General features: G+C 42.8%; 3 protein-coding genes across 6 annotated transcripts in view; 2 read left to right on the top strand and 1 right to left on the bottom strand.

The window, feature by feature from the left end:
• ZBTB25 (zinc finger and BTB domain containing 25) overlaps positions 1 to 24,030 on the bottom strand; it is a 121,416-nt gene that overhangs the window by 55,938 nt on the left and 41,448 nt on the right. The gene's annotated exons all lie outside the window — the stretch shown is intronic.
• Positions 1 to 24,030, top strand: part of MTHFD1 (methylenetetrahydrofolate dehydrogenase, cyclohydrolase and formyltetrahydrofolate synthetase 1) — a 60,458-nt gene that overhangs the window by 34,315 nt on the left and 2,113 nt on the right. Inside the window, exons 11-26 of the mRNA XM_061180892.1 lie at positions 171 to 344; positions 976 to 1,112; positions 2,674 to 2,720; positions 3,347 to 3,454; positions 3,597 to 3,671; positions 6,027 to 6,129; positions 8,020 to 8,096; positions 8,718 to 8,858; positions 10,407 to 10,475; positions 10,745 to 10,856; positions 10,952 to 11,091; positions 13,354 to 13,395; positions 15,813 to 15,913; positions 16,767 to 16,944; positions 19,240 to 19,347; positions 19,875 to 20,027. Of these exons, the coding sequence (XP_061036875.1) occupies positions 171 to 344; positions 976 to 1,112; positions 2,674 to 2,720; positions 3,347 to 3,454; positions 3,597 to 3,671; positions 6,027 to 6,129; positions 8,020 to 8,096; positions 8,718 to 8,858; positions 10,407 to 10,475; positions 10,745 to 10,856; positions 10,952 to 11,091; positions 13,354 to 13,395; positions 15,813 to 15,913; positions 16,767 to 16,944; positions 19,240 to 19,347; positions 19,875 to 20,027 (1,765 nt within the window). The remainder of the gene's footprint in view (positions 1 to 170; positions 345 to 975; positions 1,113 to 2,673; positions 2,721 to 3,346; positions 3,455 to 3,596; positions 3,672 to 6,026; positions 6,130 to 8,019; positions 8,097 to 8,717; positions 8,859 to 10,406; positions 10,476 to 10,744; positions 10,857 to 10,951; positions 11,092 to 13,353; positions 13,396 to 15,812; positions 15,914 to 16,766; positions 16,945 to 19,239; positions 19,348 to 19,874; positions 20,028 to 24,030) is intronic.
• Positions 22,573 to 24,000, top strand: LOC133084383 (phosphatidylethanolamine-binding protein 1). The gene has a single exon (XM_061180901.1). The coding sequence runs from the start codon at positions 22,667 to 22,669 to the stop codon at positions 23,228 to 23,230; it is 564 nt and encodes a 187-aa protein (XP_061036884.1). The 5' UTR covers positions 22,573 to 22,666; the 3' UTR covers positions 23,231 to 24,000.

Consider the following 24,030-nt stretch of genomic DNA (forward strand, 5'->3'; position numbering starts at 1 on the left):
AGAAGCTTTTGCTGTTTTTCACACTCTGTGGATGGTGGGGTTTTAGCTGATGGATACCATGGTTATGTGTATGCCCCCTCCGAACGTGGTTGAGGTGGGTCATTACTAGGACGGCATTGACTGAGTCCCGTGAATAAAGGTTGATACATATTTTCTATATTTCTCCTAAGTGACATTGATATATCACGGTCTTGCAAGCCAAAGCCCATTGGTAACCTGGCTCGAGAAATTGGTCTGAGCTCTGAAGAGGTAGAATTGTATGGTGAAACCAAGGCCAAAGTCCTGCTGTCAGTACTGGAACGCCTGAAGCACCAGCCCGACGGGAAATACGTGGTGGTGACCGGGTATGTTTTTTGTCCATTTGCCAATTGAATCTTAATATTAATCCTGATTATTATTACCAGGGGTTGCAGTTGCACTTAGCCATGTATATGTGGAGGTTCCTTTAATTTGGTTTTAGCATTTTCATATGTATTTTATCTGATTTGATCCTTAGAGCGACCCTGTGAGGAAGAGTAGATAACTCTAGAGAGGTGAGAAAATTTGTCAAGGTTATTCATCTAGTAGGTGGAAGAGTTTGAATCTTAAAACCTGATCTTCAGATGGAATTGCCTTTTTTTAACCCCAAATCATTAATTCTGTAGATCTGTTGAGCATTCATCTATTTTTTTGTTTGGCTGAGTTAAAAGCTAGTTTTTGAGACTAAATTGAGAAATTAAAAGTATAGCAGTGTCTCTTACAAGGTAGAGTATATTTGCCCCTAACTGTCAGAAGAGCTAAAATGCAGAAGTCTTTTTAAATTTAAAACTGGGGGGAAGTTACAACTAAGACCCTTGAAAAGATCCCTTTCATGTCTTTCATCTTTCTGGTTATTCAGATTAAGAGTCACTCTCTAAGATCAGAGCTGACTTAGTGATACACATGAATTTAATTTACATAAACGTAATTTTCCTATTTTCATCTTTCATCTTGAAGAATAACTCCAACACCCCTGGGAGAGGGGAAAAGCACAACCACGATTGGGCTGGTGCAGGGCCTCAGCGCCCACCTCCATCAGAACGTCTTCGCGTGTGTGCGACAGCCTTCTCAGGGCCCCACCTTCGGAATAAAAGGTATTAGTGAGACCAGACCTGGGTGGCCAGAGGGCGCCTGCACCTCCTTCAGTCCTCCTGGCCTACTTGGCCCATGAATGTGTGCGGGGTCTTCAGCTCATTTAGACACTAGGAACAGCTTCATCACATCCCAGAAAAGCATCATGGTGCTTTTGGTGAAGGCTTTCATTGGATCACCCCAACTCCTGCTGTCACTGTCTGACACTGCACAGGGATTCCCTGGGATGGGTAATATGTAGCCAGGGGTGCTTTTATATGACCGATAGTCGACTGTCATAGTAACAATAAAGGTAATCACAGCTGCTGATCACCATGCTGACTTTCTAGAGACAAAGACAAACCCTACAGATGTTTCACACTGAGGGAATAAGAAAAGCATATGCTTATTGAGTATAGGCTTTGTGCCAGGTTTTGTGCTAAGCAGTTTATGCCTATTACTTTATCTTCTAAGATGGTTCGTATTATCACCACTTACAGTAGCAGCAACTGGGATTCAGAGGTAGCTTGAATTCAAGGCAGTATCATCAAGTACCAGGGTGAGTCCCCATGTCTACTTCAAGCTCTAAGATAGTACCATCAACCCAGTGTTTCTTCTGATTAGATGAAAACACAACATCAGTAACTGTACTTCACCTTCAGTTTTTGATAGCTGCAGTACTGCAAACATGTTCATTTAATTAAAATTATTTTTATTAATTAAAATAGGTTCTCAGAGTTAGCTTCATCATTTGCTTGGCGATAGGGTATCACATATCCTGCTTGTTGTAACAGTTACTACAAATGTTGACACGAGGTACGCCTTTGCCCTTCTTTAGCCTATTGTTTTGATATAAGTGCGTTAACTTAGTTCTGCTTTTGAGCTTAATAACCCCCTTTTATTTCAGAATAAGCCTTTTCCCCCTTATTGAACCCAATATGCTCCTTTTCTCCTTATCACAAATTGCCCCATTTTCATTGCGTGATCTCTGCCCCACAAAAAAACCCCACACAAAACCTCTACCTCAGATTGACATTTATCTCACTGTTAACCTGATAACCTGGACATTTTTAACTGGATTTTGGTTAGTAATCCAAATGGGCCAGCAAAAATCTAGCAGTTAAGCTGTTTTCTACCATATGTGTCCTATTTAGGAAGAATTGCAGTCTCTGTGTTTGTGTTGCTGTGTTTATTTTAAATATTCCTTTTTTAAAATGCCAGAATAGCATTTATGAGGGTAGGAAATTGAACAGGTTTGCCTTTATGTAACTGTAGGCTGGGTTTTTTTTAACAAATGTTAGGAATCAAGGGGAACCTGTTTCTAAAGATAATAAGTAGGTATGTTATGTGTTTATGGTTTTGTCAGTTAGATTCAGATTTCAGTTGAGAGACTTCAGAGTGAACAAGATCAAGCAGTTTAGTTTGGTCAAGGAAATTAGAAAGCACTTGATCAAATCTGTCCAAATGGTTGTAAAAAGTAAATAATATGCAGAGCAGTTACAAAACCCGATTTGCTTTCATTTGATTTGCAAGTCGTGGTGAAACATGCTTAACATGTGTCTTCAACCTTGACCTGTCCTCCAGGTGGTGCTGCAGGCGGCGGCTACTCACAGGTCATTCCTATGGAAGAGGTAATGTGGTCTGGGATTTGGTTGAATCAGACCTTTTATTATAGTTTTTCCTTCCTGGGATTAAAGTTTATTGTAGAGATCTTAGTAGGCAAATGACTTGTTTGCTCAACAGAAGCAGTACTTCAGACAAAAACATCTTAATTTGCCAACTTTTAAACAGCTTACTTTTTTGACATGACAAGGACTTCAAAGCCTGGCTTGCAGTGAAAATAATAAGCAAGTGATTAAATGAAGCATGAGATAGGGAAGAACAAACATGAAGTGAATTCAAATTAATAACCACAGAAGTGGGAGCAGCGTATAGGCATGGAGTTGGGTCGCTCCAGTGTACTTCTTGCTCACTGTTCAAAGGACGTGAGTGTGTTCTTACTAATCCAGTGTTGCTGTTGCTCCCAGGGGTGCGGCGTTTATGGTTATTGGCCATGTCTCTTAGGGAAAATCAGTGTTCCTTCCGAGGACAGATAGTAATTTGTTTTCAAGAGACAGCTGTGTTGGTGTTTGTCCACTAGCTGTGCTGCCATCAGTTTTCCATTGGCTTTAACATAGGGATCGGTTTGGTTGCAATAGAATGAATGTGAAAAGATGCAGAGAAGTTGGAAGACTGATGTGGCTTCTACCTTTTGTAGTTTAATCTCCACCTCACTGGTGACATCCATGCCATCACTGCGGCTAATAACCTTGTGGCTGCGGCCATCGATGCCCGGATGTTCCACGAACAGACCCAGACAGACAAGGTGGGCTGCTGAGACCCCCACGGGCACTTTCGAAAGGTTTGAAGCACTCGAATTAATGTTGGACCCTTGGGTACCAATAAGGCAGGTAGCAAGGCAGTGGCGTTCCTCTCTCTTAAAAGCCCTCTTCCTCCTTTTCTCTAAGGCCCTCTTTAATCGTTTGGTACCATCAGTAAATGGAGTGAGAAAGTTCTCTGATATCCAGATCCGGAGGTTACGGGTAAGCTTTTCCCTTGTTCATTTTTGATATTGTGTGAAATTAGGTGATTGATAAGGAGGTTATAATCTCCTATCAGCCTATTTTGAGTAGCCTATTTTGGACAAGGTCGTCCATAACCATAGTCATAAGGTTATGATATACATAAAGATGGGTGGCAGAGGTTGTTTCTCACTTATCTTTGAATTTTTAGTGGTTAGTCCCAGAATCAATAGAGCACTGATGACCTGCTCTCAGCTAAGAAGAATGACACTTCTTTATAGCATGGATATAGGAGTCAGGATGCCAGCATGGCAGCATAGCAGCTTCTGGAGTTTGAATACCTGCTCTTTGCAGCATCAGGGCCTTAAGCAAGAGTGGTTACTTCTGTATTTTATTTGAACTTCTATTACAAATATGTAGTTATTAAACATACACTGTACCATATGACCCAGAAATTCTACTCCTAGGTATTTACTCAAAAGAAATGCAAACTTGTATTCATATAGAAACAAAATCTACAAACAACCCAAATATCCTTCAGTAATAAATGGATAAACAAACTGGTACATCCATACAGTAAAAAGGAATGAACTGTTGATACACACAACAACTTGAATGAATCTCAAAGGCATTATGTTGCTTGAAAGAAGCTAGCTGCAAATGGTTGCATACTGTATGCTTCCATTTATATGACATTCTCAAAAGACAAAGCTATAGTGATGGAAAATAGATCAGTGGGTGCCAGGAGTTATGGGTCGGGGAAGGGTGTGGCTATAAAGGGGTAGCACAAGGGAATTTTCAAAATAAAATTCAAAATATATTCTTGTGTCACTTTTACATATGAAAGAAAGGTCATATATCTGTAAATATTCTTTAGACTGCCTGACACATATAAGCATTCAGTAAATGGTATGTGCTACCTTGTTATCAATAGTAGTTACACTCACCTTATTTTTAATTTTTTGAAACTTTATATTTTAATGCTGTAAGAATAGTACACAAGCTCCAGATGCAGTAATGATTTACATTTTGCCCTACTTGCTTTACAGTTCTGTCACTATTTATATATATGCATTTTTCTCTGGACTTGAGAAAAAGTGACTTTTACACAGTTTGATATTTTTTAGCTTCTCTTTTTCTCACATGCCACAAAAAATCCTTGCATAAGGTAAGTCAGCTATTACCTTGTTATGTAAAAGAATTGTGTTCTGCAAGGCAGCAAGTACTGTAGAAGAGCAGGCAACTTCTAATCTTACCTTTGCTGATGGAACTTTATGTCACATGTGGGGAGGGGCTGGACTCAACGTTTAAATGATCCTTTAAAGAGCTCTAGGATTTGAGATCAAGGGACTTGTCCATGGCCACAGCACCCCTCACCAGGTTGGAACTAGAACGTCAGTCTTCTGTTTCCTGGTCCCCAGGCATCCTCTCTTGTGCTGTGTTATCACAGTCTACCCACCAGGTACTCAGTCAAGAAGGGTTGTCAACAGCAAATTCTCAGCTTAGTGACTGAGGGTTTTGCTGACTTCTGTAAACAATGTCATGTTCCAGGCTTGTGACGCTATTTGACAAGCCAGTGAGCACCAGCTCTGAAAACACACCTGAGGTTTTAAAACAAAGTCCTCATAGCACAGGAAGGGAACTATGGGAAGAGTAGGGTTTGCTGGGGCCACTCGGATCTACCATGAGTTAAGAGAAAAAGAGAGTACATTTTAAAGGCATTTTCCATTTCAGTATTTGACCATGGTACACATTGTAAATAAACAAATTTCCAAGTTCTGTGAGGAGGAAGAGACAAACCCTTCTTGTGCCTTTTGGAATAGTAAGAAGGCAGTGAAAGGATAGTACTACTTAAAAAGCATGTACTGTGCTAGAGCAATGTCTATTCTTTTCTTCTGCATTGAAAGGACTATTTATCCCTTTAAATATATTCAAAAGGTCAGCATATTAGTTTTAAAAAAAAAGCATTAAAAGTGATTTACATTGATTTTTATTGATCGATATTTGTTTTTACCCTTCTAATTTTGCATTTGACTTGGGCTTCTCAACTGTTAGATTGAAAAAGCTTTTCCTTTCAATATGTTTGCATATGGTGAGTTAGGTACAACACTTTTTGGTCACTATGTTTACATAGGGCTTCAGTTTAGGGAAATGCCTCTGGTGCTCAGTGATAGGGACAAACATGTTAATAATACCTTTGTACATGTGTGAATGGGAAATAAAGATTTAGCCAAAGGGATCATAGTTTTCCCTTCTGAATTTAACATGGTTTATATTTCCCCTATCTGGAGATAGGGATAAAAAAATTTTTTTTTTAATCTTATCCGCTTTTGTTTGGTTTGTCTTATTTTTGTTTTAATTTTCCTACCTCTTCAGAGACTAGGCATTGAAAACACTGACCCTACCACACTGACAGATGAAGAGATAAACAGATTTGCAAGATTGGACATTGATCCAGAAACTATAACTTGGCAAAGAGGTACCAGAGCAGGGTGTACACCCCATTGGTTTGGTTATACTGCACGCCCCATGCCCTCCCTTAGAGTTGGTAAAATGGGAGGTCCATAGCTTGTGTGTTGGTATTTTCATGGTTAAGGCCTGACTAAGATGGCGACTCACTCGTTTTCCTGGGCACCTCCATCAATCTCTCCTTATTAGCTGTAATCAAACCTCCTTTTGTTCGGTTAGTTGGACATTTTGCTGGCTCTTCAGTGTTCATTGGCGTGAGGAGGGTTTTAAGGAAGTTCATACATAAACCAAAAATAACATTTTGCAACTTTCATTTTATGCAGAAAGTTTTGGTGTCATTAAGTAGAGAAGTGATGTTTAATCACTTCTTAAATCTTGTTGCCCTTTATTCTTTGAACTCTTGTCTGGCATAAGTGACTTGATTTTTCTTGTAGGTCTGGAGCTTGCCTACTCACTTTTACGTCATTTTCTTAAACTCTCTTGTAACAAAGTAGGTAGCCTTCAGGGTTTAAACATTCAGCAAATTGGTGAGTGAGTTGCCTGGTTTCACTGCCAGATGTTACTTTTCTCTATGTCAACCAGCATGGCTTAGAGTTTTATTTTGTACCAACAGTGTATGCATCTAAACTCTGTCACTGCTGAGAAGAAATTTTCATCTAGATGCACGGAATGCAGCTAACAAGCAATTTATTGACTGTATTTGTGACTGTCATTGGCTCAGTAACTGTGCTAGCTAATGGCATTTTTAAGGCAACTCTCCTAATATCTAAAACCACACTGATATTTCTCTTCCTTTGCTTCAATAGCTTTAGACATATGGTATAATATTTTATGAGGAATAAGCTAAAGATCCATTTTGAAAATTTATTATCGCAATCATTTTTCCTTTGCTTTATATGTAATTCATGCTTTCTAAGAAAGTAGAAGCAGACAAGGGAAAACATGGATCATACCCATTGACTGGCTGTTTTATACACAGAAATTAGATGCAAGGAACTAGACACTATTTTTTTAAAAAAAATAAGGACAAACTCCAACAACTCATTACATCCTTCACTTACCAAATGGGGTGGTGTGTGTGTTTCTCCAAGGGCTGCACAAGACACTGCTTTTAGTGTTTAAATTATTACAGTCTTTAAGGAAAATAACTTGGCATGTTATCAAGTACCTTGAAAGTGCCTCTCCTCTTTGACCCACCCTAAAAGAGTGTGAACTGGTTTGCTGCTGTTGTTCATTTTGTGTTTTGTTGTTAATTTTGGTATGTCATACAAAAAACAAAATTGGGAATACACTAAAGTGTTCACCGTAGTTAGACCTAGGAGGTGGGATTAAGATTAGTTAGTAGGTTGATCTTTGCCATGTTTTCCAAGGGTATGCAATTGGAAAGATGTATTGTCATCAGAATGGAAATTACTTCTTCTAAGTGTGCTAAAGGAAAGAGCAGGTCTGTTACCCAGCCTGCTTCAAAAGGCATTGCCTTTGCCCTGTGTTTATGGACCTTGTGTGTCTCAGGGTTATGTAAGATCAGTGAGTCATCCCACAGAACAACATAAACCTCGGCCTTTTGAAAAACTGGCCTGCTCTGTTTTTTGTGGAGTGTGGAATATGCTTTGAAACAGATTCCAGATTTCTAGTTAATTATTTGAATTCTCTAGGAAGAATAAACCAAGCCACTCTACAGTCCTGTCTTTAATTCCTGCACATTAATGGTATGCAAACATCATTTCTAAACTTGAACCCATATTCTAGCTTTACCATAAATTTTGAAATCAAATATTATAGTCATTAAGTTAGACTTGTTGCTTAAAATTCTGCTGGTTCCTTTGACTTTATGGTCCTTTTCCCTCTCTACTGTATCTGCTGTATTTTCCCTCTACTGTATCTTCCTTTTCTACCCTAGTGCTGGATACCAATGACAGATTCCTGAGGAAGATCACAATTGGACAGGCTCCGACGGAGAAGGGGCACACACGGACGGTAACTGCCTGTTCCTTTCTAAGTAAATCAGTTCATGGGCACTAGATCCTTGCTGCTTCTATCCTCCTCCATCCCCTCTTGATCAACTGATACTGCCAGGTGTTGTTCTGCCTTCTCCCTTGTAAAATGAGAGCGAGTAGGTGTGTGGTATTGAGCACTCCTGACAGCTTTTGCAGTAAATCCCATGTGTCACCTGTGTATTTTTCCCCCAGTATTTTTTCCTGGAGGTGGAGTGCCCCAAGTGAATATCCTTGTACATGAATTGATTAAAATTGCTTCTTTTTTGTGGCCATTTTGCAGTATGTCTCTTCGGTGTAAGAGCTTCTGAGTTAGTCCCTTGTAAGGGAAACCATAATCACATGATTACAAGCTGCCTTCACAGGGATTGTTGGTCCTACTAGAACATTTATGTGTAAAAATCGACTACTCAAGGTCTTGGAATAATTAATTACAAATTTTTGCTGTTGGAAGGTTATTTTCATTAAGTTCTTTGTGTACTGTTCTTTTATTCTGTCCTTTTAAGCTATTTGTTTAAGCCTGGGATGCAAACAAGGATTACTTTTGCAATCCACGCTTCTGTTTAACACAGTTTTCCCTGATGCGTCTTTTCCCTGCCAACAGGCCCAGTTTGATATCTCCGTGGCCAGTGAAATCATGGCTGTCCTGGCTCTCACCAGTTCTCTAGAAGACATGAGAGAGAGACTGAGCAAAATGGTGGTGGCATCCAGCAAGAAAGGGGAGCCCATTAGTGCCGAAGATCTGGTGGGTACCCAGGCACTCCAGACTTGGCGATCCATCTGTGTCTGTTGTCCCCGCATGTCTCAGCAGTTACCACTAACAAAAACGGTGGCGTACTTAAGATGCTGCAATTAACTAATAAATTCATATGATCTTGCTACTTACTAGATAATTATGAAGTTTATAAAAAGTACTTCATGGTGAGTGATAGGCGGTATGCTCCAATAATAGACCACAGGTGGTTTGAGCAATATCTTCAGCCTGTGAGTATTTCCAAGAGAGGGTGTCTGACTTCGGTTTCAGAGAGCATCAGGCGTCCAAGCGAGGCCCGTAGAGCTGAGCTTCAAGTCACCCCCCGGCCCCTCCCCACGACAGGCCTCCCTGCACAGAGGCCTCTCATCATGAGGCTCGGCACCATATCCACGCTGGTGACCACACTGGGGACAGCTCGGCCAGTTCTTCTGATGGTCCTGCTATATTCATTGTCCACATCAGGATTATTTCTGAACTATCTACATGGTATTGTGGAGTTTGAAATGAGATAATCTTATAGATTACCTTTTTTTTTTTTTGGCTGCGTTGGGTCTTCATAGCTGTGCGCGGGCTTTCTCTAGTTGCGGCGAGCGGGGGCTACTCTTCATTGCAGTGTGCGGGCTTCTCATTGCGGTGGCTGCTTTTGTTGCGGAGCACGGGCTCTAGAGCACAGGCTCAGTAGTTGTGGCTCATGGGCTTAGTTGCTCTGCGACATGTGGGATCTTCCCGGACCAGGGATCGAACCCGTGTCCCCTGCATTGGCAGGCAGATTCCTAACCACTGCGCCACCAGGGAAGTCCCCTAGATTACTTTTTTAAAAGCCTGTTTGTGTTGACATACACACCAAAATGGTTGGCCTATGATTTAGCGGTCTGTCAGATGAATCCAGAAAAGGGGGGAAATATTAATTTCCTGTTTTCACAGTTAATGTGTATAAGAACGGAAATTGTTTTAAATTTTTACACCAAGGAACTTAGAAACTCATTAAAACTGAATATAAGTGGGATTCATAGCTTTATCTTACAGTGATACCAGTTTGTTCATCTGTGGTTGGATGGCTTAAAAAGAGGGACCTGATATATAAGAGTTGGTGTTGAACTCCTGGGTAAATTTTCAGTTTAAGGTACAGGAGAGACATATTAAATCAGGTTTACAGCCATTTCTGCCCAGACACCAAAGTTACCTATAATTCAGTACTCTTAGGAACTAGCATTTCCATACCGTAAATGAGTTTAAAATGGATTCTCCACATCGATCAGCAACAGAGCTTCACTGAGATGCTTGTTTCCAGGGTTATGTATTTTTCCAGAATTTACATATGGATGTCATTTTCATTCTCTCGTCTCCCTTAAGATAATTGGCAACTTTATTGTATATCCTGAAAAATAAATAAACAAATGAATGGGTGGTCTAGTTTAGGTAAAAGTACTCATTGGTCCAAGATGGCTAAAAAAGGAAGACCTAAGAATGTTGAATTTTGGCTTCAAAAGGTAGGTTTTTTGCTGGTGGGAATCAACCCTTCGTGCCTTTGTTTTGCAGGGAGTGAGCGGGGCATTGACAGTACTCATGAAGGACGCCATCAAGCCCAATCTCATGCAGACATTAGAGGTGAGCAGGGTGACTCCTGCCTTCCTGGATTGGTTGTAAAGCAGATTGTTCCTGGGGAGTCAGAGACCTTCTCTCCCTGGTCATCTCTTTCTTCCCATTCTTTCTCATAGTTGTGACTGGGACTTTACTGAAATCTAAAAGAGGCGGCTTCATACTTTCCCTTGGGAAGTCTTTTTCTTTTGGATTCCAGCTAATTTTGGTCCCCTTACCAAGTGGTCCCTTTTGAAGCAGGATGGGCAGCTTCGCTCATGATGTCTTGATTTCCACAGGGCACTCCAGTATTTGTTCATGCTGGGCCATTTGCCAACATCGCACACGGGAATTCCTCCATCATTGCAGACCGGATTGCACTCAAGCTTGTTGGTCCCGAAGGGTTTGTAGGTGAGTGCTTTTGCAAAATCAATGATAGACTGTTTTTTTCTTTTAACATCAGGGGAGTTGGGATGGCATTTTTACAGTTGCTTTTCTCATGACAGTGACTGAAGCAGGATTCGGAGCAGACATTGGAATGGAAAAGTTCTTTAACATCAAATGCCGGTATTCTGGTCTCCGCCCGCATGTGGTGGTGCTTGTTGCCACTGTCAGGGCTCTGAAAATGCACGGAGGCGGCCCCACGGTGAGGAACAGGAGTTGGAAGAGTTTGATTCTCAGAAATGTTCTGAAGGCTAAAGGGAAACTGGATGACTTGTGCCACTTTCTTCATTAAGCTGCTCTTGTCCTCATGATTAATGGGTTGCCAGAAGCAGGGGATGTTCAGACGGCTCTTGTGCTGGCCACCTTATCACTCCTAGGCAGTACCAGCTCTTGGCATTTTAAGAGGGCCAAGGTTGTCTTCATGGCCTACCTTTCGGAGCAAAACACCTGATAATATCAAAACCCCTCCAAGGACATGTGCTTGGCTATATTTACAAAAAACTCCTTTATGTTCAGACTGTTCTTTTAAAATCTGAGTCCCTTTTCCCTCTAATGGTGATGCTGGCAGCCAGCCAACCAAACCATTTAGCTGAGATAGAGGTCAGCCCCTTATTGGGAGGTGGGTGCTGGGCAGGATGACTAACAGCTTGGAGTCGGGGGAGAAGGAGCTCCAGACTGCCTCCAGGTGATGGGGAGAAACAGGTGAGCATGGTTTATCTTCAGCTCCAACCTGAACTTTGTGTTTTCCTGAATTCATACTGCTTAGAAATTGTACTTTTTGCTCTATTATTTTAACACCTTTTCTTCAGCACCTGCATATGAAGACATGGTGCTCGTTTTCAGAAATTAGTTGAAGAAGTATTAAATTCCTGTCCTCCGGGAGCTGGTCTAGTAACTTGATAAATAAGACCTCCCTCACCGACAGAAGAAAATCCCTGTTTCTTAGTGTAGTGATCAGGGGTTTTCCTGTTACAGCAGTTCTCAAGAATGTTGGTCTCAGAACTTCCTTATGCTCTTAAAAATCATTAAGGGCCTAAAAGAGCTCTTTGTTCAGGTGAGTTACGTCTGGTGATATTTACTATATTAGAAATTAAATATTGACATAAATATTAACATAAATAACATTTTTTAAGTGAAAAGTGACTATATTTTCCAGAACAACATTTAGGCATTGTACGTTTTTCAGATCTCTTCAGCATCTGGCTTAATTGAAGACCGATGGATTCTCATCTTTGGCATTTGATCTGTTGTGATACCACATGTCACATAATCTTTGGAAAAGTCCATTGTATACTCAGGAAATAATGAGAGTGAAAAGAGCCATAATGTCTTAGAATTATGGAAATAGTCTTGAACTCTTGGACCCCATGAAAGGATTAGGTCCCCACTAAGGGGAGAGCCACTGCTGTCACAACCCCAGCACACCTCTCCAGCCGTACTCGTCCCCGAGGCACTCCTAACTCAGGATGCCCCTTTCTGCTAGGAGTGCAGGACAGACTCCCTTTTTCTTGCTGATCATAACCAACATTTCTCTCTCTTGCACCCCCTCACTCACCCTCACGCCTTTGCACCTCCTCTCCTCCTGATCTCATGTCTGGAAAACACTGTGGGCGCGTAAGCTGGCAGCACTGAGAGGAGAGCTTTGCACACAGCTCTGCCGGGACCCTCGCCTGCTGCTCCTGCTACCTGCTGGAGCCACGTGCGGCCCGGACCGTGGGCTCAGGTCCCTGCTTCCTGCCCCGCCTCTCCGAGGCCCCTTTGGAGTTGGAGCACCATGGTGTCTCTGAGGAAAGGGAGCAGAGCAAGCTGAAGGCCTCTTAATCACTGTTCATTGCCCAGTGGGGTCCCTGGAACTGGCGCCTTCACCCCTGTTGCACTTCCCTGTGGATGCAGCAGGGCTGACCCACCAGGTACCTCTGGAACAGTGAGCACCCATAGAGGAAGAAAATCCTTGTGTGTTGTTTCCCTCTTGTTCATGTTGCTCACGTGCCCCATTCAGCTCCACAAAGGAGTGGGCTGGCTCCATGGACCAGCTCACGAACCCATCGCAGGGCATCTCAGACTTCACGGCAGATGTCTCAGGGTGGCTTTTGCAGGGCTCACAGCTGCCTTTTTCTCTACACTCAGCTTTACTTCCACCCCCACTGCTGTGTGCTTCACTCGCTGGGGTTATTGCCCCTGCCAAGGACACATCCCTTCCCTCACCTGCCTTCATAGATTCATCCCTTCTCACCTCTTCAATTCAGGCCATGAAGGTCTCCCACTCTGCTCAAAGCAGTCATTTTGGTTCTGTGCCGTAGTATTGGTCATAGCTCTAAATCTGTAGGGCAGAAAACAACCTTCTACTGCTGTGTATCACCCAAGCATGCAGCTTCTGGCCTTTAACACATGGCAAAGCACTGTTTGAAGCTGAACTCTAATTGTAAGTAGAAAATGCCTCTGACTTTGCTTCTTTTCCTTCCAGGTTACTGCTGGACTTCCTCTGCCCAAGGCTTACATAGAGGAGGTAACTTCAGTCACTTCTAATTACTTGGCCTAGAAAGCACCACATGCTGAATCAGCATTTCTCAGCCTGGCCCATTTAGAAATGACTGGGCTGTCGCTATGACCCAAGGTTGCTCTTGGGAACAGGGTGTGCTAACAGGCCTGCAGTGTGCTGAAGAACTGTACTAAATGAAACAGAGAAGAAATGCCTCATAAAGCAATTGCCTGCATAGGATGTCAGTAAAACCACTCCCCTAGACCAGTGGTTGGTTCTCAACCAGAAGCAATTCCCCCCATCCCAACCCTCACCCCAGGACATTTCGCAATGTCTAGAGACATTTTTGATTGTTGCAACTTGAGGTGGGGAGTGCTACTGGCATTCAGTGGGTAGAGGCCAGGGATGCTACAATGCATAGGACACTCTCTCCACTATAAAGAAATATTCAGCCCAAAATGTCAGTAGTGCTGAGGTTGAGAAACCCTGCACTAATCTCATGGAAGTTTCCTTGTCTTCCCTGCATTAGCTCGTTGATTCTCAAATGACGTTCATATCAGAAGCAAGTAGGGGCCTTTTTTGAAATGCTTTTTCCTCTGCAGAGTTAAATCCATATTAAGGGGCCAAGATAGGGTCAGCATCCTGGTTATTTTTCTAGGCAGTTTTCATAAACTGATTTGGTTTATGGCATTAAGCAGGAGCTCAAGGAATTGTGAGCTCAAACCTTTTCACATTTATATCATTTACCATCGAAGAAACATCTCTAGCACCAGTTTGGGGTTATCATGTGAGAGATTAGGCCCCCGAATGAGATGGTAAGTTCAGCTGCTATCACTGTTGATTCAAGTTTTCTGCCTTTTTTGGAGGCTTTTAAATTGTCAGGCAGTACAGGGTCACTTTTCAGCCCCCAAATGAAGTAATTCAAAAGCAGCTAGCAAAGAATTGCTGGTGCCTTCAGTTTGCCTGTCTTCTGAGTTATGATTTGCCTTTTATGGTCATTTGTCTGATTCATGCGTAGGAGGGGAATTCACAGTTCTGGCCCTCCTGCCACCCCGCAGCCTTTCCTGCATCTAATTAGAGCAACTGCCCCTCACTGGCCCAGCTGGTGTCTTCATTTAAGAAATTCTACTTATTTAAAACTGTTCTCAATCAATCTTACGTATTAATTGGTTTTCATGTGACTAGAGGTAAGGAATTAGCTGTGCTCTTTAGAATGTCAACTAAATTCTAATCTCAGTTTTCAGTTATTAAGGGGGGAAAAAGCATAAATCATGTTTATAATGATCTCAGTTGTTTTCTATATCTTACCTTTTTTCTGCTGTTTTATGGAATCCACAAACCAAGCACTATTACTGCTGGGTTTTACTCACAATCTAGTGTACTTATTTTTATATAAGACTAGATGATATTTTCATTTTTAAAATACTTAATGTATTTTAAGCTTATATAATAATATACCCTTTGTAAAAAGAATTAAATAATACAAGAATATAATATATATATGATTTGAGTCCCCTGTTAACAGTTGGTGCGTATCTCTCAACATTTAAAAAAAATTCCATGAATATGCACATGTATTTTTGTATTTGTCCAAAAATGGGATTAATTAATCTCTTCATAGTTTTGCCATTTCAGTACATCTTTGAGAGGTTCCATGCTAATACAGATTTTCACACTTTTCATAACATGTACCTGATACATATTTATCGAGTGTGTATATCATGATTCACTGGCTCAATCCCCTATTGAAGGAGCTTTGTGTTGTTTGCAGTTTTCCCATGCTGCAAGCAGTGCTCCAGGAAGCGTATTTTAAAATATTTTAAAATGTGTTTCCTTAATTACTTTCCTTTAAATTTCGTAGTATTTGGTTCTTAAAAATGGTATTTATCTCATTTCTGACACAAGAAGGTTTATGGTTCTAACACAACATTGTAAAGCAACTATATACCAATAAAAATTAATTAAAAAAAAAAAAGGTTTATGGTTGAGATCATTTAAACCCGTGAAAGCATCACTGATGACTCCATGTTTTCTGACAAATGCCACACACTATGTATGCTAGGCCCTGTCTTCTGATGGCAGGGTCTGTGCCATGCTGAACAGAGTCGATTTGTACTGCTGTACCATATAAGTACATACAATCTATAAAACAGGGGTCATAAATATAATTTATTTAAAGGCAGCTGATTCCGTTCAAACAGCAAATAAGCTATTAAGGTACAGCACGATGAGGGCAGATGCACCAGCAAATCTCACCCTTTCAGGGCAGCCAGGACAGGAGCACAGCTCACTCCAGGGCTGCAGGCTCCAGCATGTCTCTGTTGGCTTGTCCTGACAGTGAGTGGCTTCTGGGTCAAGGAGACAGTTTCTCTTTTAAGAAGAACCTGCAACTGTTTTCAGTTCTGCTCTCTGACCTCACAGACCTTCCACTGTTGTTTCTGCAGAACCTGGAGCTGGTTGAAAAAGGCTTCAGTAACTTGAAGAAACAAATTGAAAATGCCAGGATGTTTGGAGTTCCAGTGGTAGTGGCCGTGAACGCCTTCAAGTAAGTATAAAGTGTAAGAGTCGAGGGGGCCTGTGGAAAACGGCCTGCAAACATCTCCTGGTGCTGATTGTGCAGCCCAGCTTTCAGCTTTGTTCTCTTCTTCAGTTACTGCTATTGGTTATTAAGTCTGTGCTTTGGGAGCTGTTGATGAGAGCCTGCCATATGACAGGCACCACATATGTCACAGGGGACTCATCACCTCACTTGCTGAGGGTCCAGAGTCAGATTTGGCTCCTGTGGGTGCCCTTCTCCACCAGGTGAAGTGGGTAACACAGGCTAGAAGTTAACTGTTCTTTTTGGTCTTTAAAGGCCTTTTGTGCTAAGAGAAGGTCATAGCCCTACACAGTTCTATTAGTTCACCAGGTCTGGTAGGATGTTGTCTTGACAATTTGTTAAAAGTATTGAGCTGGAAGTGTTCCTGTAAGAGAACTTGTGTGGGTTGTTTAGTTATCGTAATGCTGGTTTTGGTCTTGTTCTGATGGTCTAACCACAGCAAAATAGGAAGCAAAATTTTTGAAAAGCTAGTATTTATCGATTCCTTATGATGTGCCTAGAATGTTTTAAGTACTTTGCATGTATTTACCATCTAAGCCTCATAACATCCCAATGAAGTAAGTGCTATGATTATGCCCATTTTACCCATGTGGACACCAAGGCACATAAAGTTTAAGTAACTGGCTGAAAGTCACCCAGCTAGTAAATTGTGGAGCCAGGGTTCAAACCCAGGCAGTATTACTTGATTAGTGTCTGTTTATCAGTGGGTAATTCACATGGGTTTTAATGGCAAAAACATGACAGATTCTGTCCTCTCCAGCCATCATCAATGCTTTAACATGAAGCGCTGCCTTTACAGGACAGATACGGAGGCTGAGCTGGACCTCATCACCCGCCTCGCCAAAGAACATGGGGCTTTTGATGCTGTGAAGTGCACTCACTGGGCAGAAGGGGGCAAGGGCGCCCTGGTGCTGGCTCAGGCCGTCCAGAGGGCAGCTCAGGCACCCAGCAGCTTCCAGCTCCTCTATGACCTCAAGGTGGGTTACCTGCTGTATACAAAAAAACAAAAAGCACAATGCAGTTTCTGTGTGGCTGCTTCTGCTTAGAGCCTGTGTTTAGCAGCTTCAACCTGTGGGTTTGATTCCCATGTAGGTGAGTTACACGACCACAGCCTGGACTCGCAACTCCAGACAGCTTTCTTATCAACACACGTTGCTGCTTGCTGGCAGAGGAGGGCGTCCAGGCAAGAACACCCCGGGAGGTTGGCTCACATCCTAACTTTGAAAAGGCTCACAGTACAGTCCCTTTGCTGGCAGGAGAGAGGGTTACATATAGAAGCAAGAGTCATGGCAAATTGGCAAGGGGCTACATCAAACTCAGAAACATTTTCCCCAATATAGGGGAAAGCAGTGTGGTCCAAAGTGCACTTCCTGGTACGGACGCTGCCTCAAGTTCAGAGAAGCACTCAGGTGCAAAACCAAAGCACCTTGGCAGGCTTCAGCATTCTTTCCATCACTGAGTAAATTATGGTACATCTGGCTCAGGCAGAAGCACTGCTTATTCTGGGATGCAGTAAAGATAGTTCACAAAAATGTTGTTATTATAGGGTTGTATTTTGTTTTCAGTTCTCTGTGTATTTCAGGATGTGATTAGACATTAAGTAGTATGCCCACAATAATTGGAAACTGTTAGGAACATGGGATGGACGTTGAAGCTAGTTCTGCTTGTATCATCTAGGCTGCTTTTTGGCTTGGTTTTTAGAAGATAATCATAAACTTTCAAAAATAGCCATAAAAAGGTAGACGGAAGAAACCCTATTACTCTTGAATTTTAACAATCTCTTGTTTTCTTTGCCCCTTGCAGGTATAATACTCTTATATCTTAGTTACAATTAATTAACATTCTCCTATTGACATGGACATTTTCCTGTTGAGCTTTAGTTTTATAGACTGGTTTGAAAACCTGTTCAACCAACCATCTTTTTAGGAAATGCCCTAAACACAAGTTTGCACACAAATACAAAGCATTTATAGGCACCCTTTCTAAGCCCCCATCCACAGTACCTGAATTAGGAAACCCAGTCCTTGAAGGCGAGCAGGAGGCCTGGAAGAAGTGGGGTAACGAGGACTTTATAACCCATTTCTACTTGGAACTTCTCTCTGTTCTGACAAACAGGAGGCTGCCACTTTTTGTCTTAAGCATCTGTTGGTCTTAAATCACTCCTCAACGAAAGTACTTTTGCTTCAGAAGTTCTGAATATGCCTTGGCATTTATAGAGGTCCAATTATAAGAGGCATATGAAAGTAGTTTCTATTGGATCTTTATAAAGCTGTAATTGAATAGACAATTATATTTATTTATATCCATTATACAAAGCCCCTTCATAAATGATCACTGTTTAGTTCAAAAGAAAATGTTTATTTTCATTATTTAAGATAATTATTTCTTTCACAAAACAAAACTCAGTGTTCTCTTAGCCTTAGTTGCTAGGGAGCATAGAGTCTGATATTGCCTAATTTCAGTGATTTGCTCACCCAGGTTACCTGTGAGTAGCTGTCCTTCCCATTTCCGTCGGGTGGTTTCTCCCTGTGCTGTTTGCTCTGAATCCTAGTGCCCTGAGCTAGGCTGCAGCAGCATTTAAGAGGCCAGGCCCCACTTCCGAAAGCTTTGCCCTAGAGGAAGCAGCCCTGGGCTTCCTTGTTAGACCTAGAGGTCACTGGTTGGACCACTGGCCTCCCTCTGCTGCACTGTTTGCACAGGTGCCATGGAAAGCATATCCTTTCCCACCACACCCATTGCATGTTGATTGTGTAAGTCACTAGGTTGTTTAAATATGTAGATGATCTTATTTTTATAACTATTTCTAAGTAACAGCGATTAACGATCGGTATGTTGTGTGAAAGATAGCATCTGCCTCTCCTGTACACACCAGGGGTTCTGTGAATGGATATCAGTTGCCTTAGTTCATAAACAGTATCCCAGGTCTGCTTTGACAGGAGACTGATCTTCGTTATTGGAGCATTATTTTTTATTTATGAAGAAATAGTTATTCTTGAGTAGTGAGCAGTATTGTTTATGATAGTGAGGTCTTAAATACACACACACACAGTTAAGTTTACACCTGTGGGACATTTTCCACGTATAAAATCTGGGGCTTGGTAGTAAAAAAAAGTTCTAATCCAATAAACCTCAAACTATTTGCCTATTTGTGTATGTGTATAAAAACATCTCTGGCCCTTTTGGGGACTCTCACCTGGAACATGGCCGTAAGTAAAGGTTCGTGTCCTCATGGGTGTCTAGTCATGGTCTCCCCTCTCTTTCCTGTCTGTTAGCTCCCAGTTGAGGATAAAATCAGGATCATTGCACAGAAGATCTATGGGGCGGATGACATTGAATTGCTCCCCGAAGCACAGCACAAAGCTGAAGTCTACACAAAGCAGGTAGATGTTTGGTTGGTTCTTTCAGCTCTTTATCCAGCAGGCCTTGGGGTCAGAATACCTGCATTCTTCCAGCCCACCAGGCATTGCTTCCCTCCTCTGGGCAGCAGCCTTCTCCCCTCTTAAATATTGAGCGTGGATTAGGTGGTCCGGCCCCAAGTTCTTTATCTACCCAGAGGTGGTATGTGAGTGTGGGAAAGCCATGAGGAAATATGGGGTGTCTTTATTGAGAGCCTTTAGTCGTACCTTCATGTCTGCTCCAAGCTATCATTTTTAATTGGTTATATAAATGAAAGTGAAATCACTTGTGGGATATGGTTGTGAGTGCTTACCTCCTTCACCCAACAAAGGTTTTTTTTTTTTAAATCAATAATAACTAAGCTGGAGGAGGGCAGTGATGTAGAGATGTATGTAAAGGGAGTTGGATGTTTCAAATAAATTGCAGAAGCCATATCAGCACGGTGCCCGGATGTTCTTCGTTGTGTTGCCAGCCTTTCATTTGTCCCACTTCTGTTCCTGTCTTTCCCCAGGGCTTTGGGAATCTGCCCATCTGCATGGCCAAGACACACTTGTCCTTGTCTCACAACCCAGAGCAAAAAGGCGTGCCCACTGGCTTTGTCCTCCCCATTCGCGACATCCGCGCCAGCGTTGGGGCTGGCTTTCTGTACCCCCTGGTGGGAACGGTGAGTGAGTGCTGCAAGCAGAGAGCGCTGCTTGTTCACCCGTGCTTCTTAAATTGATTACTGAAGCCATCACACAAATGCCGAATTAGCAGAGTTCATTGCTGAGGAGAAAGCTGGAGTCGGGCCCGTTACGATGAATCGTCTTGCTATGGACCATCTTGGTCTCAGTTCAAGGATGATGCTATGACTGCTTGTACTGAATAATAATTCTGTTTCCCAGTGGCAGTATGACCTTGACTGAATCCAGGATGGGCCTGATTCATAGGCTGTGGTGGTGCTTATATATAATCACAACTGACTTTTTTGGGCACCTTTCACAGACTGACTCGGTCCTCCCAACAGCCCCTTTGAGGCTCTGCACCTCCCAGGTCTTCTCGACAGGCCTGGAGCTTATGCCTGAAATTCAGGGAATGCATCATTTTTGAGTAAAGAATTTCCCCCTTAAAGTGTGAGTGAACCCTGTAGATATGAAAGGTGAGGGGGTTTATTTACACTTTGAGATGATTTAATTATCAAATCGTATCTTACAGGTTTCATGCATGTTTAAGGAGGAAAATTGCTAATAGGGAGGTAGAGAAAAGCTTAAGGACATACTTGCAGTTTGGACTAACTTTGTCCCAGAGTCTGCATTGATCCTGTGCCCAGGTTCCCCCATAGATCTGCCCAGTATCCTACATCTGCAGATTGTTCTTACTGCAATACAGGATCGAAATAGTAAACTAAGCCAATACACAAGTAAAAGAAACCAATAAACCTCCTTTTGGAGCTTCTTTCAGTATAGTAAGAAAGCAGTAGGAGGTGATATGATAGTTGAAAGTACGGAACATTAAAACTGAATCCACTTTCACCCCTGCTGGTTTTGGCCTTGGGCAGGTTATTAAAGGTGTGAGCCCTGCTCTTGTCAGCTCTCTGTGGGGCAGCATCATCGCGTCACAGTGGTGGTCAGACAGGGCGTGTGCACCAGTGCCCCTCAGCCCCTCCCTCCAGAGGCAGGAGGCGTGCGTTGCTCTGCTTCGAGGTTCATCAGTGCCTGGGGTTTGTAGAAATTCCCTTTCAGTAGGGACGTTAAACCATTTACCCAGCACCTCGAATATTGCAGAATGTGTGTTGTTTCCGGAGAAATTGTCGGCACCTGACAGCTGAAGGAGCAGTATTGTCGCTGCTCCTTTGATGTGTGGGTGCAGAGGGGTGGCTGTAGAGACGAAAGCAAAGCTGAAAGTGTCAGGCTGGGACTTTCTCATCCAGAACAGACTCTCACCTTAGAAGCCCACCTGGACCAAGACGTTTCCGCACATAATCTAGACGCCTTAACAATTACTGTTCTTCAGGGTTTCTGATTGCTGTTGGGGCCTGAACAGGGTTCAGAGGACTTGAGCATTTTATGTACTAATTCAAGGTGTGGTGGCTTCTCTTTGGAGTTTTATATCTAAATTCCTATATGTATGTACACATAATCTTTTCATTTAAAAACATTTTCTGATTATCAACATGACCAATGTTTAAGGGGAAAAAAGTCCTCTTCGGGAAAGAGTAGTACTGATAATCCTATTAATCGCTATTTTGGGGATTATCTTCAGAATCTTCTGCCAATGTGCACATGCGTGTCTACATCAGTGGGCACCTGTCCTTCATCTTTTTTTAATTAATTAATTTATTTTTATTTTTGGCTGTGTTGGGTCTTCGTTTCTGTGCGAGGGCTTTCTCCAGTTGCGGCAAGCGGGGGCCAGTCTTCATCGCGGTGTGCGGGCCTCTCACTATCGTGGCCTCTCTTGTTGCGGAGCACAGGCTCCAGACACGCAGGCTCAGTAGTTGTGGCTCACGGGCCTAGTTGCTCCGCGGCATGTGGGATCTTCCCAGACCAGGACTCGAACCCGTGTCCCCTGCATTGGCAGGCAGATTCTCAACCACTGCGCCACCAGGGAAGCCCTGTCCTTCATCTTTATAGTGTCATCTTCAGGCTCTTACGCTAGGGCGGAGGACCAGTCCCTTCCTTTTTCCTCCTTGTCCCCATGCTCAGCAGTTGCTTATCTCTTATAGAATGTGAGAACAGAAACCGATGTCAGCTACCTGTAGTACGTTCTAGGAAGTATTGATTGGCGCTCAGATGTCAGAATCAGGTTTTTTAAAGTATAAGTGTTTTGTGTTACGTAAGGTGACTCATCCTTTTCTATGACATTTTTATAGTTAAGTTGTAGAAGTTCCACTTAAACTCTTTTCCTGTCTAGATCTGATTTGAAACTTGTATGTATGTATTCATTATAAAGGACATTGTTACAGGTTAAAATTATACTGAGTTTTCCACTTACAAGCCTTACAGATTTGTATCTAAGTAGATGTTTGTCAAAGCCAACTCTTTAGAAAAAGAAGCAAGTGTAAATAAAATCCATGAGCATTGCAAGTTCAGGTTTAGAAGGCCAAATTGGACCAGTTAGAACAGTGACTGTAAAACCATCTAGATTAGAAATGTCTTGGCCCAAGTTAAAGGATACTGATTCCTAATGTTGTGTTGCTGAAGCAAAAATAATATGGGGGTGCGTGCGTTGCCTCGGTACAGCTTGCAGACCGCTGGGAGTTTGGGCTGCTACCCTGCGTGAGTCCTCCCGCAGCTTTCCCTGCTGTCCGACCCTCTCGGCTTCGCGATGCCGGTGGACCTCAGCAAGTGGTCCGGGACTTTGAGCCTTCAGGAAGTGGACGAGAGGCCGCAGCACCCGCTGCAGGTCAAATACGGCGGGGTGGAGGTTGACGAGCTGGGCAAAGTGCTCACACCCACCCAGGTTAAGAACCGGCCCACCAGCATTGCATGGGATGGCCTTGATCCAGGTAAACTGTATACCTTGGTCTTGACAGACCCGGATGCTCCCAGCAGGAAGGACCCCAAATACAGGGAATGGCACCATTTCCTGGTGGTCAACATGAAGGGCAACGACATCAGCAGTGGCACGGTCCTCTCCGATTATGTGGGCTCTGGGCCTCCCAAGGGCACAGGCCTTCACCGCTACATCTGGCTGGTTTACGAGCAGGACAGGCCACTGAAGTGTGATGAGCCCATTCTCAGCAACCGATCTGGAGACCACCGTGGCAAATTCAAGGTGGCGAATTTCCGCAAAAAGTACGAGCTCGGGGCTCCGGTGGCCGGCACGTGTTACCAGGCCGAATGGGATGACTATGTGCCCAAACTGTACGAGCAGCTGTCTGGGAAGTAGAGGAAAGCCAGGAGATGGACACGGTCCCAGAGTTCCCAAGCAGTGTTTCAGTTTAGTGATGCATGTAGATTTCTCCCCTTCCCCCTGCCTGATCCCTGAGAGGTCAGATTTAGGTTTAGGGTGACTTTTCCTTCTGCCTGTCCTCTGTAATTCTAGGGGGTTTACATTTTGATCAAATTTGAACTCCGTTTTGGTGGGGGATATTTTGGTACTAGGATGGGGTCATCAAAATGTTAATATAAGAATAACAACCTAGACGTTAAAGAAGAAAAAAATTCTGGTAAAAAGACCAGGTCTGCAGTATTAGAACAGAGCATCAAAGAATCTTTAAGAGAGGTTGAAAAAAAGAAAAGGTTGATTGCCTCTGCCTTTGTGAGCCCGAGCCCAGGATTGTCTGTGATGGCATCTTCTGGCATGTGTTTTCATGGCCCTGTCTCTCACTAAGACAACCAGGGGCCAGCACGTCCGCTAGCCCCCCATGTGATACATCTCAGGCTGGTTATTGGGTGTCAGTGTCCTGCTCTGGCTCCTCTAAAGAGCAATACTGAAAAAAGCAATAGGGAGAGAGTTGCTGTTAAAGCTTGGCCATCTAGATGAGCTGCAGGGCTGAGTGAGAGGTCATCAGAAATCCGAAAGTCTGTGCCTGTTAAATTGATCACTCTTCGGTGTAAGAAAAGCCGGTCTGGAGTTGCTGAATGTTGTGTTAATTCTGCTGTTTGCTTATAGTTGAATAAAAACATTGCGTAGTTGGAAAAAAAAAAAATAATAATAATATGGGTATCTACACAAGACTCATTAAA

This window comes from Eubalaena glacialis, chromosome 2, assembly GCF_028564815.1.
Source record: "Eubalaena glacialis isolate mEubGla1 chromosome 2, mEubGla1.1.hap2.+ XY, whole genome shotgun sequence".
Lineage (NCBI taxonomy): Eukaryota > Metazoa > Chordata > Mammalia > Artiodactyla > Balaenidae > Eubalaena > Eubalaena glacialis.